Source organism: Bos taurus, chromosome 10, assembly GCF_002263795.3.
Source record: "Bos taurus isolate L1 Dominette 01449 registration number 42190680 breed Hereford chromosome 10, ARS-UCD2.0, whole genome shotgun sequence".
Lineage (NCBI taxonomy): Eukaryota > Metazoa > Chordata > Mammalia > Artiodactyla > Bovidae > Bos > Bos taurus.
In genome coordinates, this window is record NC_037337.1 from 42,855,765 (window position 1) to 42,872,833 (window position 17,069).

At 39.8% G+C, this 17,069-nt stretch overlaps 1 protein-coding gene and 1 long non-coding RNA gene across 6 annotated transcripts in view; one reads left to right on the plus strand and one right to left on the minus strand.

Annotated features, from left to right (window-relative positions):
* Window positions 1–17,069, minus strand: part of LOC112448447 (uncharacterized) — a 172,259-nt gene that overhangs the window by 23,868 nt on the left and 131,322 nt on the right. The gene's annotated exons all lie outside the window — the stretch shown is intronic.
* On the plus strand, window positions 1,892–6,367 carry ARF6 (ADP ribosylation factor 6). Of its 4 annotated transcripts, none has more exons than XM_059890714.1 (2): window positions 1,892–2,223; window positions 2,619–6,367. In XM_059890714.1, exon 2 carries the CDS (start codon window positions 3,105–3,107, stop codon window positions 3,630–3,632), a length of 528 nt encoding a protein of 175 aa, XP_059746697.1. In that variant the 5' UTR covers window positions 1,892–2,223; window positions 2,619–3,104; the 3' UTR covers window positions 3,633–6,367. The 4 variants fall into 4 exon arrangements, with proteins under 4 accessions (XP_059746697.1, XP_059746698.1, XP_024853747.1 ...); XM_059890715.1 differs by having other exon boundaries at window positions 1,892–2,058; XM_024997979.2 differs by having other exon boundaries at window positions 1,892–1,946.

The following is a 17,069-nucleotide window of genomic DNA, read 5'->3' on the forward strand; positions in this document are numbered from 1 at the left end:
CATCTAGTTGGGAAAACTGGAATCTGCTCTGAGAAAACTATTGTGTTGGAATGAAGCAAGATACAATAGTCACTGCCTCATATAAAAAATTCCTTCCTCAAACAATAATTACCATGGAGCTTTAATAATTACTATGGCATCAGAAGGACTGATGCTGAAGCTGAAGTTCCAATACTTTGGCCACATGATGTGAAGAACTGACTCATTGGAAAAGACCTTGATGCTGGGAAAGACTGAAGGCAAGAGAAGGGGACAACAGAGGATGAGATGGTTGGATGGCATCACTGACTCGCTGGACATGAGTTTGAGCAAGCTCTGGGAGTTGGTGATGGACAGGGAAGCCTGTTGTACTGCAGTCCATGAGGTCACAGAGTCAGACACAACTGAGCAACTGAACTGAACTGATGGCACCTTATTTATATTGGCTTGGCCAAAAAATTCATTCGGGGTTTTCCCATATCATTGTACAGAAAGACCTGAATGAACTTTTTGGCCAACCCAATAGTTATAAAGCATTGTAAGTTATAAGAAATACAGTTGACCCTTGAACAATAGGGACATTGGAGGTCTCACCTCAACACAGTCCAAATTCTGAGGATAACTTCTAGGTCACCCCCAATATCCCAGGTTTCACATCTGTGGATTCAACCAACCCGGATTGTGTAGTAACATACTACAAATCTATTGGGAAAAAAAAAAAAAGCCAAGTATTGATGATACAAGTGGATCTGTGCCATTCAAACCCATGGTGTTCAAGAGTCAAATGTAATATAATCGAGCTTCCAAACAACCGTGTGAAGTACTCAGGGAGATAGCATAATTTTGGGTTAAGAGGATGAGCCATAGATTCACCATTTGATCTCAACTCTGGAACCTTCAAAAACTTACTTAACCTCTCTGACCCTCAGTTTCCACTAATACTCAAAGTTACCTCACATGGTTGCTGTGCAGGTTGAAGGAAAATATTTAAAGTATGTAATACAGTGTTCATCATGACAATCAATAGTGACTATTTTCATTCTGGATGATATCATTCTTCATCTGTTTCAACAGCTTAAAGAAGATGGAATTTACAAAGGTTTAGAGGAAAGGATTCACAGCTATGAAATGGAGGGGTGACACTCTGAACCCCAATCTTCTGACTCTAAATCCTTTTTTCAGTTTTAAGACAGTGCATGCATATTCAGGCTGATGGTAAGTAAATCACTGCTAGAATATTAACAACTTTGGTAATTAAATTTACTTCAGGCTGACGTTTATGAGGTTATCATTTAACCCATCTACCACTATCACATTTTCTTGAATTGTGAAATGAGAAGTATGTTACCTTATGTTATTACAGCATTTTCTTTAAAAAAACGAAACACTATTTTCCTGTTTTTCCTTCATTTCCAGCTTTCACTTTAAGTCTAACTTTACCAATAAACATCTGACACAAAAAGGTTTCCTGAAGTTTTCTACAAACATTATACTTATTATTTAATCCTCAAATAGGGTTTGCGGACAGCAAAGTCAGTAGTACACTCAGTTTAAACATGAGATAACTCAGTAAGGTTAAATGTTCAAATCGAGGCAACAGAAGTAGTCTTTCTAATTCTTAAAGTTGAGAATGAGTGGCTGGGTGAGAAGTTACTACTAATTACACTAAAAGATGATAATATTTACACATGAAAAATTATCACCTTCTAAAAAGTTGAAAAAGCATGGAAACTGTTGATAATACTGTAATTTAAAAAAACACACAACAGAAACGTGGACTGGTCCTGCCGAGATGTGTTAAGATTGGGCTCAAATGCCCCAAAGACGGGCTTCAGAACAAACCCAAGCTCAGTAAAAGCTCCGCACTGACTGGCAGATTCCACGCGAACCACTTGCCTACCACGTGTCTTTCAGGAAACGCACAGAACACAAGGGATAAAAGGAAGCCAAAGAGGGCCAGGGGAAAGGTAAAAACCGTGGCTAGGGCTTCCCTGGGAGACTGAGGGCTCCCGAAGGCTGCGGCAGGCTGGAGGGACCTCGCGGAAGATCAGGCAGGCACTGGGGTCTGCGAACAGGCCTGTAAGGAGCATGGGGAAGGCGTTCGTTGGGGGAGCCGGCGGTCCGTGAGCCCCACCCTTTGGAGCTCCGTAGAGGATCGGCTCCCCTGGATCGAGTTGGGGGTGGAGGAAGTGAGAGCGCAGAAGAAGGAATGCATAGAGGAAGGAGTCGCTAGAGGAGCAACAGGTGGGAGCTAGTCAGAGTCCGAGGTTCGCGGGGGTGGGGGTTGGCCGCACCTGCGAGACCTCCGGGCCGCCGTAGCCCCGCCCTCCGCGCGTGGCGCCCCGACGCTTGGCGCGCGGGCCGCTCTCCTTACAGAGGTCGCTCTTGCCCGAACGGTCGGACTCCCTCTGTTGCGCCTGCGTAGTCGGGAGGGGAAGTGAGGCGGTTTCCTCGGCGCCTTTTCCGGCGGCGGCAGCGGCAGAACTGGGAGGAGGCTGTGGAGGCCGGAGGGAGCCCGCGCGCGGGGCGGCGGCTGGAGGTAACCTCCTGGGCTGAGCTGGCGAGGCGGGCCCCCTCGGCCTCCGCTCTCCTCTGGGGGTCCAGCAGTAACTCCCTTTTCCCTCTCTGTGTCTCCGCAGGCAGCGCACCGAGTTCCCGCGAGGATCCATGACCTGACCGGGCGCCGGAGCCGCGCTGCCTCTCGGGTGGCCTGGGTCGGTGGTGAGCGCGGTGCTCGCGGACCGGGGACCGGGCCGAAGGGCCGCAGTCTCCCGCGGCGGAGCCAGGAGAAGGCGGAGGAGCGGGAACCGCGGCGGCGCTCGCGCGGCGCCTGCGGGGGGAAGGGCAGTTCCGGGCCGGGCCGCGCCTCAGCAGGGCGGCGGCTCTCCCGGCGCAGACTCAGCGCCCCGGCGGCCGCGGCGCCTGGAGGAATCAAGTTGTGTGGTGGGTGATGCCCGAGTGAGCGGCGGGCCCGGGCCTCTGCCCAGAGGAGGCGACTCCCACGCAGGCCGCGCGGGCGCCCTCGCGACTGGGAGGCTCCGTTTCTGTTTCGCGGCGGCGGCGGCGTTGTTGGCGGAGGGGACCCGGGACACCTGAATGCCCCCGGCCCCGGCTCTTCCGACGCGATGGGGAAGGTGCTATCTAAGATCTTCGGGAACAAGGAAATGCGGATCCTCATGTTGGGCCTGGACGCGGCCGGCAAGACAACCATCCTGTACAAGTTGAAGCTGGGCCAGTCGGTGACCACCATCCCCACTGTGGGTTTCAACGTGGAGACGGTGACTTACAAAAACGTCAAGTTCAACGTATGGGATGTGGGCGGCCAGGACAAGATCCGGCCGCTCTGGCGGCATTACTACACCGGGACCCAGGGTCTGATCTTCGTAGTGGACTGCGCCGACCGCGACCGCATCGACGAGGCCCGCCAGGAGCTGCACCGCATTATCAATGACCGGGAGATGAGGGACGCCATAATCCTCATCTTCGCCAACAAGCAGGACCTCCCCGATGCCATGAAACCCCACGAGATCCAGGAGAAACTGGGCCTGACCCGGATTCGGGACAGGAACTGGTATGTGCAGCCCTCCTGTGCCACCTCGGGGGACGGACTCTATGAGGGGCTCACATGGTTAACCTCTAACTACAAATCCTAATGAGCATTCTCCACCCATCCCCCGGAAAGGAGAGAAATCAAAAACCCATTCATAGGATTATCGCCACCATCACCTCTTTCAATTGCCACTTTCTCTTCTTTTGAATTTGAACTCTGGAGTTACAGTTCTGCGGTTTGGGGGAGGGGGTTAGGGATTTTCTTTCTTTTCTTTTTTTGCTTTGCGTTAGGATGCTCTGATCTGACTTTTTGACATGAACACAAAGTGCTAGATGCTCTTGTTGACTTCCAGCAAATGGGATGGGGGAAATATAGCAGTTCTTGGTAAACTCCTTTATAATAATGGTTTGATTTTTTTATCTCGAGAGAATCTTCTTTTCCAATGTATGCTTTTTTCCTTTTTGCCCAGTTTCCTTATCACTTGCTGTAGATGGCTTATTTTGCATTCATGCAGACTATGTTGCAAGTCTGTTTCATCTAGTAAACTGAAAATTATTGCTTAATCAAACTGCCGTTTGTCTTTTATATTTAAGGCCTTTCCCCCCCCTTATGAGTTCTGACTTTAACTTAGTAAATTCAAATGTGACCTTTTATATCTAAGACCAGTACAGTAAACTTAGACCACAGTGGCAAATAATGAGTAATATCCTTGTAATATGTTCCAGTTCCACATCAGTATGTTAAACAGGTAATGTAAGAAGTTCTTTGAATTTTCAGCTATTAAGTTCTGAAACATACATCATGCATGAGTAAGGATAAAACTCAAGTTCCCCATTGCAAAGCTAACTTACACTGCATAAAACTATGAAAATATAACCTGTCAAGGACACAGATTTTTTTTCGCTGCAAAGTTAGCAACTTTGCTGTGTTTTCCCTCTTTGTTAACTTTTAAAACATACTCTTCCAGAAAATGGAGCAATAATGGTGTATAACATACACAGATGAAATATTTGTAGATATTTTAAGTGACTTTTGGGCAAAACTGGAATATATCCTTTTACCATGTTTCAAATATCTAAGACCAGTAGATTTTAAATTACTGGAATGGTTATTTTGTTCATTAATAAGTCATTTAACAATTCAAATTATATGCACCTTTTACCTAGTTGGAAAAAAAATCTGTTTCCACATTATAGCAACCTGAAGATGTCTTTTTTTTTTTTTTTTTTTTTAGTAAGTGAGTGATCCATATCTCCATTAATTAGAACACTGGAAAAGATGTTTTATAAAAAGTATTCTGTTGGATTAACTCATGCAAATAGATATCCTGTTGGTTCAAAAATACACTATCTCCTTTAAGGAAGGAAATGTGATGAATGAATGATGTGTAGACTTGAGGAATGACAAAGGGGAAGTAGGATGTAGAAGAAGAACCTACAGATGACAATGAATGTAAACTTATTTTCTTCAAGTGTAAGCAATGTGCTTGCTGGTGATACCCAAATCTTAACAAGATTACTTGCTTAGCTGGTTAGGACCAGTAACTAGATTATTGAGACCACTATGATAATACTTTGAACCAAATGTTAATGCTTAATACAGAATAGTGTAGCAGCATCTGGTTCTTATATAGCCTTAAGGATTAATTGTAGAGATCCTCAAGGAATTAAAACTTAGGGAATTTCAGAAATGTAGACTGCAAATGCAGTTTACAGGAAAAGGTGAAGTGGGTTTTGTTTATGAGGGTGTCTGAAAACAAAAATTGAACGGGATATCATGGTATATGATTGGACAGTATTGGTCCTTCATGCTTTGGCCATATTGTATAATGGAGCTTTTACCAAAGATGTATGAGAAATACAAGGCTATAGAAAATTAACTCTTCAAAGTAAAACTCTTGACAAACGTTTTACTTAAAGCAGATGAGAAAAGGTGCTATGTTGTAGGCTCCTAATGGTGCAGAGGGATTTTTGAATTCAAAATGCAACTAAAGTATCAAGTTCTCAGTTTCACTTTAGTAGAAGTATCTCTGGAAATGAAGCTGACACACATCTAAGAACATTTTCGTTGCTTTTAAAATTCCCAAAGCTCCATCATACATTTAATTACTAGTGTGTTAAATGATTACATATAAGGTACATAAACATGGGTTATACAAATATCAATGTTACAGTAACATCCTGAAGCGACAAGCACAAAGGTATAAATGCCTAAACTGGAGGAAACTTGAAACCCTCATGTTAATTCTTAAATGTAGTATTTCTAACTTGTGACAAGACAGATTGGTAGGCAGCCATTTTTGTGTCTTAAAATAACTGGGGGCATAGTTAAAATTTTATACATCAAGTGATTGCTAAGGAATGTTGCAGGTGAGATGTGGTTATTTTTAGTTTATTTGAAATGTCTTAAGGTGGGGGGAGGAGGGGAAGCAAATATCTGAAATTTGGAAAACCCTAAATCTTTTGATAAGAAATTGTGATTTTCACTTACGTTATCTTTAAGGATATAAAAGGTTGATAAATTGGTGTAGTTAAATTGAGCCATAACCATTGGTGGTCATGGGGACCGGTAATTAAGCCTGCAGAAAAAAATTACAATCTAAGAATTTAAGAAATAAGATCCTGAAGATTTTGTTTAATTGCATCAATTTCTGTATTTTATGTGCATTTAAAAACTGCAGTAAGTTGAATGGGGTTAATCTTGTCTAATAATAAGTAAATGAGTCTGTAGACTGTGATCTCCCCAAACTAAAAAGTACAGTACTTGGAATTGTGTTCTTTATGGTTGTAGTGTTGGTAAAGCACTAATATGCAGAAAATAAAGGAATTACACAGTGCAGTTTCTCACGTTATGTTACTCGTTTGAACTAGATTAAGTGGGACGTGTGGTGTGTTGGGCCATGTTTTATTCCAGGGATATATGGTACAAAGTGACTTAATTTGGGAGTCATTTAGCCTTTGTAAGAAGAAAAAGAATCAGTTTGGTTCTTGTGATTCTGGCTATCAAGGAAATTTTGTGCTGATTTAGTTCCACCAAATTTAATCTGAATTTATGATAACTTTTAGGACACAAAAACAGTTGAAAAATTTAGAAAGTGAAAGTTCTATAGCAGTTTTTATTATGCTGCTTTTTTTTTTTAGAACAGAATTGTGTCTCTCGAAGAATTGACCTACAGCATAGTTTTAATCCTTGACAATTGACTTGGATTTTAGAAAGTTTGTCTTTTAAAAACCAAGCCTGCATGTCTTATAAGCATGGCAGAATTGTAGCCCTTTAGAAAATAAAATAGATGAAGAATAACGTATAAAGGGTTTTTAAAAACATCTTTTCTGTGTGGGCATTCCTTCTTAGCAAGGAATAGTAGTATTTTACTATTAACTTAGTAGTTTGTTTAGAATATCTTTGATCTCTAGTATAATTTAACTCCCACATTAATATTATTAATGGCTATCAAGTATCAGAGATAGTGGTAGAGGATATTTTATTTTAGTTTTTATGTTTTAATATAAGCTTAGAAATATTATAGCTGTAATCTGAATGGTGGTGAAGTTTACTGAATTCCCAAAGTTATTTCCTCTTTACCTTGCCGAGTATATATATGGGTGGTGGTAAGGCAGATTTTTCCTTAGAGGTAAGAATTGTAAAACCGTATACAGCAACTAGAAATAATTAATCACTGAGTATAATGTGTTTGGAATATAATATTCACTAGAATCTCCTTTTGCTTTGTTTATATTGAATGGTAAAGACAAAGTAGGAAAGATTACAATATTATGAAGTTTACAGAAAGGGAATGTTGGGAGATGGAGTGATAAATGAGGCAAAGTAACTTTTCTCTCCCTGCTTTACTAAACTTCAAAGTTGCCAGACTAGATAAGTGAGTTGAATGGGCAGGGAATACATAGAGGTGAGGTCAAAGAGGCGGAATAGAGGGGTTTAGGAATAACAACTGAAATTTGTTAAATAAGCCAAAGTAATGGTAAACTTCCAGGAATTAGTCTAGAAATAACCTTACTTTCGTTGGCAGTAAGAAAATACTTTTGAATTTTAAAATGTTTTATGACTGCCGGAAACAATGTTTAAAAAAGTATTTGTCAGTCTTCTTGGATACCTTTTCTCCTGTCTTCATTTGGATATACAGTTGGCCCTGAATAACATGGATTTGAACTGTTTGGATATGAGTGGGTCCACTTATACATGGGTTTTTTTTCCAATAGTAAATACTACAGTATTACATAATCTGGAGTTGGTTGAATCAGCAGATACTGTGCAACTACAATATTATGCGAAGATTTGGATTTTCCATTGCACAGACGGTTGGCGTTCCTAACCTCCAACTTGTTCTAGGATCAACTGTGTATTTCCTCCATGGTTTTTCTAAGTGTGTAAGTTTACTTACTGAGAGCCCACTGATGTGCTTGGCACTGTTCTAGGGACAATGAAGAAAAAAATATATATCAGTGGACAAAAATCTCCTTTATGGAATTTATATTGGTGTTGGGAGGTAGGAATGATAAAAATGTTAGGTGATATACTATGTATTACATAGTATGTTTTATATATATATATACACACACATATATATATATACACACATAGGGAACAGGTAGGCATGTATCCAGAGAAGTACTCATTGAGAAGGTGACATTTGAACAAATATTTGAAGGCAGAAAAATTAATATCAATGAAATTGACATAGTAGCAAAAAGATAATATGTATAGTGTAAAACAAGGGTGGGGAAACTGGCCAAGGGCAAATGTAGTTACTCTTGTTTTTATAGAGACTAAGCTAAGAGCTAAGAATGTTTTATATTTTAAAGCATCTTAAAAGACTGATCAAAAAAACCAAATGAGAATATGTGACAGAGACAGTATCCTGAAAAGCCTGCAATATTTACTTATCTGGCCCTTGATTGACAATGTTTGTTGACCCCAGATCTAAAGCCCTGTTTTTTTTGACCACACTTCGAGGCTTGTGGGATCTTGGTTCTCCAAGTAGGGACTAAACACATGCCCTCGGCAGTGAAAACATGGAGTCCTAATCACTGAACCACCAAGGAATTCCCTAAAGCCCAATTTTAAAAACATTACCAAACTATAAAGCAAACCCCTCAAAAGACCATTGTTAAATGAGTCTAATCAAAACTTTAGGAAACAGTGGCACATGTAATTTACCACATACGAACATGTAGTGATCTTTGAGACTTGTATTTGAGTAGTCTAACCGGGGTTCTTTTCTTGCTGGATGAGTGTGTGAAATCCATAGTTTTTCAGTATCAGTTTTCATATTCTTAAAAATTTCATGAATCATTTCATTAAAAAATATTCCTCTTATTTTTATGGTTGTTTTATTGGTCTTTGGATATAAGTTAAGCATGCTTTTCGTACAAAGCGCCTTTCCTCCAGGTAACCTGGATTAGTTTAGAATAGTTTGATAACATCATTGAACTGTGGCTTTTATTCAGTTGGTATTATTTTAATCAAGTACTGAATCCAGTATTTTTAATTATGAAACTTTGTAAGAGGAAGTGTTTTATTTGGACTTGGAAAATAATATAATGCATGGTATTTGGTTTCTTATTGTACTGTTCATGGACCACAACACTATTCCTCTAATCAATATAAATTAGGAAAAATAATTTACATGTGAATTATTACTTGCATAGAAAAATTGTTCCATACTATATACATAGTAGGATGTGGGAATTCCTAACTATCTTAAAAGAGAACCTAAAATGATTTAGGAGTTATAGAAGTAAGTTTTACGGAGGATATTTACAAGGGAGCTTTAACAAATAAAAATACTTCTTGTTCATAGAAGGGTCTATGTGAAACTGGCTAGTCATAAGCATGAAAGCTGTTTCCCATTACACTGGCCTCAGAAAGTCATAGGATGTAAGGGCAAAAGCCAAATTTGTTAAAGGAGTTAAAGAAGCAAGGATCAGGACTTTTGAAATTTGTTCTAATACAGCAAAGTGTTTTCTCTCCTCCAGATCTTTATTTCTAAAAATTAGTTTTGTGAATAAGTCCTAAATTGGAGCTAGAGGGGCACGAAGAAATCAAATTGGAAAACATTCTAAGAATAATAAGAGTTAGCATTTTTTGAATGTTTGCCATGTGCCAGGCATTGTTCTAAGCATTTCATGCATATCTTCTTAATCCTCACAACGCCTTGGCAGAAAAAGCTCCCGTTTTATAGCTGAGAAAACTGAGGATTAAATCAGTTCAGTTCAGTTCAGTCGCTCAGTGCTGTCCAACTCTGCGACCCCATGGACTGCACCATGCCAGGCCTCCCTGTCCATCACCAACTAGATAGCATATGTTAATAAGTAGCAGAGACAGACTTTGGACTCAGATAGTCTATACTGTCCTGAGAATATAACTGAGGTGAACCACTGGTTAATAATGTACCTAAAATTTTGTGTGTGTTTACAGAAAGCTTATTCTGAGGAATATCCCATAATTTTATTTGGTCATCAACAGACTTTCAGTCCCTATATAATTTGAGTCTTCTGTATAGTGGCGAACATAGTATTGTATTAAACTCCAACTGAGAAAAAATTTTTTTCTGTAAAAACATGTGACCACTTCCTGGATTGTGAATTTTACAGATCATTGTGAAAAATAGGTAAACATTTCAATGAGCTGATTATCGTACAATTATTTATATATAGACTCCTGATTTAAGAAAGTTTTAGAAAATTCAGAGTGTACAATTTATATTGTCTTTACTTCCTAAATTTATAACTATGGACATTTCAGGTACTAATACATGAATTTCTTGCTTTTTGTAACCTCACATTTTGTAAGTGAGGTTTATTGAACACTGTATCCTCTGACAGCAAGAGCCTAGAGTCCAGGGTCATCAAGGGCACTTTATTCATGTACTTAGGAATTTAAGCTTGAACTTAAGAGTAAACGTTGATAAAAAGTTGCAATATGCCTTATTTAACAATCCTATTTTATTTCTCAGTAATTTCTATATGAGATGGAAATTTAAGGCTAGATAAGACACATATGAAATGTTCAAAGTAAGTAATGAAATACTTTATCAAATACTAGATTTAGGAGAGAGGTTATATTTTGTACTGGACCCACAAAGTCAGAGGGATAACAATATTAGTACTTACTTCAAGCTTATTGTGTGCTAAGCACTGTTGTAAGTGAATTGATTATCTCAGTTAAAATAGGTAAGCAAGGGTAGTAATCTATGTGTAGTATTTGGGAGATAGCGAATAGACTTGTCTGACTAGGAGTGCCAGATTTAGCAAATAAAAATACAGGACACTGAGTTAAATTTCAATTTCACACAAACATTAATTTTCAGTACAAATAATCCCAAACCATATACTAAAATTATATACTAAAAATTGTTGTTTATCTGAAACTCCAATTTAACTGGCTGACCTATATTTATCTGCCACTTTACGCATATGTTAATGTGGAGGGAGAATTTACGTAAAAGATAATGATAGCATCATTGATAGAAAGCAGGATATACAGCAGCTTTGAATAGAAAGTTTGATAATCGGGTAAAGTGTCTCATTTATAATTTGAATGAAAAGAGGTTGAATCTGTTAGGCATACTCTTATAATTATTCTCTCTTAGAGCAGTGCTGTCCAATATAAATATATTGCAAGCCACATATATGATTTAAAATATTTTAGTTGTCACATTTTAAAAAGTAAAAATAAACAGTGAAACCAATTTTAGCAATATGTTTAACTCAAATATATCAAATATATTATTTCAATGTCACTACTATAAAATAATTGTTACTAAGACAGTTTCACCTTTGTTTCACACAAAATCCTCAAAATCCAAGAGTATGCAATACTGTATACTTAAAGCACATCTCATTTAAGACTAGCTACATTCCTTTACTCAATGACCTCATGTGGTTAGTGGCTACTGTACTGGACAGTTCATTTTTAGAGTGTAGTTATTTCTTCCTGATACCGTGCTTATAATTTCAATAAATTTATTTGAGGGTACCAGTTAAGGATCATTGAGATATGATAAGCTCTCTCAGCCAGGGACTGACAACCAATGTCCACAAGTCAAATCTGGCCCACTGCCTGCTTTTGTAAATAAAGTTTTATTGGAACATAATCATGGTCATTTATTTGTGTACAGTCTATGGCTGCTTTTGCACAGCGACAGCAGAGTTGAGTAGTTAGGGCAGAGACCATATGGCGCACAAGGCCTTTACGATCTGGCCCTTAACCGAAGTTGCCAAATATCTTTCTAGGTCCCAAACTAAAGTTCCAAGGATAAAACCCATACTTTATACATTTAAATGAGTTTTCAGAAAGAAATAATATTGAAAGAGCTAAAAGATAATGTATATATTGATGCATTTATTAACCAAGCGTTCATCTATTAGGTTCCAGGCACTGCACTAGGCTCCATAGCTGGAACAAATAAATGTCTTTAATCTTCAAGAAGGTCACAGTTCAGTTGAAAATAAATATACACAGTAAATTACAAAGATGTGTTATGGTAGACGACTCATTGACTGTACACCAGTGAGGCACCTTCCTCTGACTGGGAAATGGGAGGCTTCAGAAGAAGAGGACCATCTGAGGTGAGTTTTAAAGGACAAATAGCAATTACTCAGCTAAGCAAAAGCTGGTTGACATTTTAGGCAGAATAGTTATGTGTAAAACTCAGAAAGTGTTACCACCACTCTCTGGAATTTATGGTTTGTTAGGCCTGGAGCATAGCGTGGACTGGTGTGAGATGAAGATGAAAAGATGATGAGGGGATGGATCATGAAGTGCCTTTGGTTTTTTGAGGAACTTTGGATTCTATAATTTGGGTACTAGGAAAAAGCTGTGAGATTTTTAAGCACGAAACTACCTAAAATTTACACTGTAGGGAGCTCATGAAATACTGTATAAAAGATGAATAAAGCTCCTAGGCCGGAAATCTACTGTATAGACTAGGTGAGATAGAATTTCCTAGTTGAAGCAGTGGCTATGATGGTGTAGAGGAGAGGATCCATTTGAGAAATCCTTGAATGGCATTTTGTAAAGTATGTTCTCTGGTACACTGACCACAGAAGATAATCCTTGGAGAAAAAGGCTTCCAAGTTATTTGGGAAACGCTTCAGATTGTATCTGCATTTGGGATTCCCAAGACTCTTTAGCAGTATATTGAAGATTCTTAGAAGTCCTGCCTTAACCCAGCATTTCCCAAACTCATTTGATCCCACACCCCGATATTAAAACAAAAACAAACAAACAAAAAAACCACAGCAAACAGACAAGGGTCCCAAGGACTGTAGTTTGGGATACCCTATTTTAGAGACAGAATAAATGAGTTTGGGTCAACCAAATGAGAGGAAGAAGAGGGAAATTTTGCATAAGTGACTGCTAATGAAAGTTTTATATTTGTAAAAGTATAGCTGGAAAAGAACAAGTTTAAGGGGAGGAAGGAGATGACATACCCAGATTTGACAGCAAGTTGGAGAAGACTCTTGAGAGTCCCTTGGACTGCAAGGAGATCCAACCAGTCCATTCTGAAGGAGATCAGCCCTGGGTTTTCTTTGGAAGGAATGATGCTAAAGCTGAAACTCCAGTACTTTGGCCACCTCATGCGAAGAGTTGACTCATTGGAAAAGACTCTGATGCTGGGAGGGATTGGGGGCAGGAGGAGAAGGGGACGACAGAGGATGAGATGGTTGGATGGCATCACTGACTCTATGGACGTGAGTCTGAGTGAACTCCGGGAGTTGGTGATGGACAGGGAGGCCTGGCGTGCTGCGATTCATGGGGTCGCAAAGAGTCGGACACGACTGAGCGACTGATCTGATCTGATCTGATGGTATGGACATTTACATGAAGATGTCCAGTCTACATCCAGCTAGGTTAGGAGACATCTAGATTACAGATAGAAGTTTAGGAATTAGCTTGTAAGTGATTTTTCAAGCCAAAGATGCTAGTGAGATTTCCTTGGAGTAAGAAGAATAAAGGGCAGAGAATAGAACACCTCCCTGGGGACCACCAATGTTTAAGGGATGGTTAGAAGAAGAGGGTGTTAACAGAGAAGACTTAGAAGACATGGGTCAGAATATCAATGACATCATATCCTACAGGGAGATCAAGAATTTTGAAGTTCAGAATGACTTCTTTAGAATTGACATTAAAAGTCATTGAGATCTTCCTTAGATAAATTTGAGTGAAGTGGTCAGAAACTAGTTTGCAATGAAAAAGACAGGAGATAGTAGAGAAGCTGCTAATAGAAGTGTTCCAAGAAGCTGGAGATGAAGGGATGCTAACACTTTAATACAAGAGGGTCATTTAATTTTCAAAACATTATTTAGGTAGGTAGGTCTTGATTCGGAGAAGGCAATGGCACCCCACTCCAGTACTCTTGCCTGGAAAATTCCATGGACGGAGGAGCCTGATGGGCTGCAGTCCATGGGATCGATAAGAGTCAGACACAACTGAGCGACTTCACTTTCACTTTTCACTTTCATGCATTGGAGAAGGAAATGGCAACCCACTCCAGTGTTCTTGCCTAGAGAATCCCAGGGACGGGGAGCCCGGTGGGCTGCTATCTATGGGGTCGCACAGAGTCGGACACGACTGAAGTGACTTAGCAGCCACAGCAGCAGCAGCAGGTCTTGATTATTAACGGTGGAGTAGGGAATGGAGAACATGCACTCCCTACCACCTGTTTCCTAGAGGGAAAGTAAAATTGAAAAAAGGAACCATTTGAAAAACATTCACCTCAATTCCTGTGAAAGTGAAAGTCAATCAGTCATGTCTGATTTTTAGTGACCCCATGGACTATACAGTCCATGGAATTCTCCAGGCCAGAATACTGGAGTGGATAGCCTATCCCTTCTCCAGGGGATCTTCCTGACCCAGGAATTGAACCAGGGTCTCCTGCATTGAAGGCAGATTTTTTACCAACTGAGCTATCAGGGAAAACCTTAACTCCTGTAAGATACTTTTTTTTTTTTTTTAGCTTAGTTGGAGCTCTCTCCTTGGAAATGCAGTGACCATGCCCAGGTAGTTATAGTCCCAGTGTAATTACAAATGTGATGGTGGTATCCCAATCTCAGAAATGTGGAAAGTAAGCCATGGTGGCTCTGACATGTCCAGGAAACCATAGCAATTAGTGATGTAGCTGAGACTAGGTGCAAAATGTATTTGTATTTGGCAATTATATGGCCATGGAGTGAAATTTAAAAGAGTTTCTAATTTGTAGACATAATGATTGACCTAATCCCAATTTAACTAAAATATAGTTACCACTTTATTAGGAAGCTTAAGATTTGCGGGATTCCCTGGTGACTCAGTGATAAAGAATCTGCCTGCCAATGCAGGAAACACAGGTTCGATCGCTAGTCTGAGAAGATCCCACATGCTATGGAGCAACTAAGCTGGTGCACCACAACTACTGAAGCTCATGTGCCCTAGAGCCTGTGCACGGCCAGAGAAGCCACTGCAATGAGCAGCCCCTGCTCCCTGCAACTAGAGAAAACCCAGAGCAGCAATGAAGACCCAGCACAGCCAAAATAAATTTTAAAAATTATTAAAAAAAAAAAAAAAAGATTTGCAAATTGACAATACTGCCTGTCAGAATCAGTTCTGAATTTCATGGTATTTCTTCTGCAATGATTTAGGAGTTAGAGGTTAAAATCCTACAGGATGAAAAATTGGAGTATAGTACTAAATAATTTTATTGACTTACACATTACTGAATGGTTATTGTGTGCCTGCCAGTGTGCAACAGACTTTAAATGTTATCCTCACAACAGACTAGCAACATAGGTGGTGTTATCTTTCATTTTACAGGTAAGAAACTTACCATACAAAATTCAAGCAATTTGCCCATGATACCACAGCTATTAAATGGGACAGCCTAAAAAAAAATAAAAAAAAATAAATGGGAGAGCCTACATTCACACTCAGGTCTTATTGACTTCAAAGCAATAGGCTTTAGGAGGGGAAGGTTCTAACAAACTGCAATAATTTTCTTTTTTTTTTTTTCCCAACATGGAATCCAGTAAAACCTGGTGTCAGTCATCCAGGAGATCTGTCCATCATTAATCCAACTTATCAGGGACTTGTGGATGCTCCTGGAGGCAAAACAACTTTTGGAAGGGCAGGGATTGTTGGAAGTGTATAAGCAGGGTACTTCCCTCCAAAGAGTGAAAAAGTTGGCAATTTTAAATAACTCCCAAACATTCTTCTTTATATATCCACTATCACCTGCGGGCCTGGTTGACAAAAAAGGCTTTGGGGTAAATGAGGGGTGGGGGGCTGTGGGGTGGGAGGGGTGCCATAGATGGTGAGGAGGAAGAGGCCTTCTCTCCTACCTTATGTTAAATAAGGTGACCCCAACTTGTTTTCCCTGATAGCTCAGTTGATAAAGAATCTGCCTGCAGTGAAGGAGACCCCATTCAATTCCTGGTCAGGAAGATCCCCTGGAAAAGGGATAGGCTACCCACTCAGTATTCTTGGGCTTCCCTTGTGGCTCAGCTAATAAAGAATCCGCCTGCAATGTGGGAGACCTGGGTTTGATTCCTGGGTCAGGAAGATCCCCTGGAGAAGGGATAGGCTGTCCACTCCAGTATTCTGGTCTGGAAAATCCTGGGTCCCAAAGAGTTGGACATGACTGAGTGACAGTGACTTTCACTTTTTCTTTCAACTTGGTTTGAACTACATACCTCTATATGCCTCTGATTAGGGGATGGTTTGTTGTTTTTCAGGAGCAGCATCAGTACACATGGTTTCTGAACTCTGTGTGGCTGGCTAGTCTTGCCCTTACTTGGGGAGGAGGAGCCAGATGTATTGGTTTCTGCTGTGAATTTGGCCAGGAGTTCTGGGCGTGTGTAGACGTGCCTTGGGTGTATTTGTATTAATTCTCTTCATCTGTCTTTGTGGGTCTCTACTTTGTATTAGCTAAGCTCATGAACATGTTATTCATCAGGAACTCAACATTTGAGGTATATAAATATTTAAAGAATACATGGAGAAGTGAGATGAAGCCCAGGCTTCTTTTCAAGGGTTTATGCAGGGTAGCAGAAAGATGCACATTTTAATGAAATCATCTTTGTGCCAGTGACATATTTAAGAGGTGGAAAAAACACCTCTGCATTTTTTCAGTAACTTTTGGAAAAATCAACGTAGTATCTTTGAGCCACTGTTAATTATATAATAGGACTTTAATATCAAAAGTATATAAAAGCTTGTAGAGAGACTTAGTTTACTTAAAAGATTATGATGTGTTAGCACAGGAGAGCTAGCTGTTTAGTGGTAGAGGTTTATTTTCCCCCAGTACTGAATTAAAAGTGGAAGGGGGAGGGGAGGGCAAGGCACTGTTAAAGCCAGGAGGTTGAATCATCTAAGGAAATGAGTCAGTGGCTATGAACCATAACTTTCCTTTTTCTGAGGCTTTGACTTTGAGAGCTTAATGTTGAATTATTTAAAAAAATCTGCTTCCATGCTTTAAGTAAATTTAAAATAGAAGTTTTAAAAAAATAACTCTTTTATTATTAGTATTTGGGATTCATTCATTTTT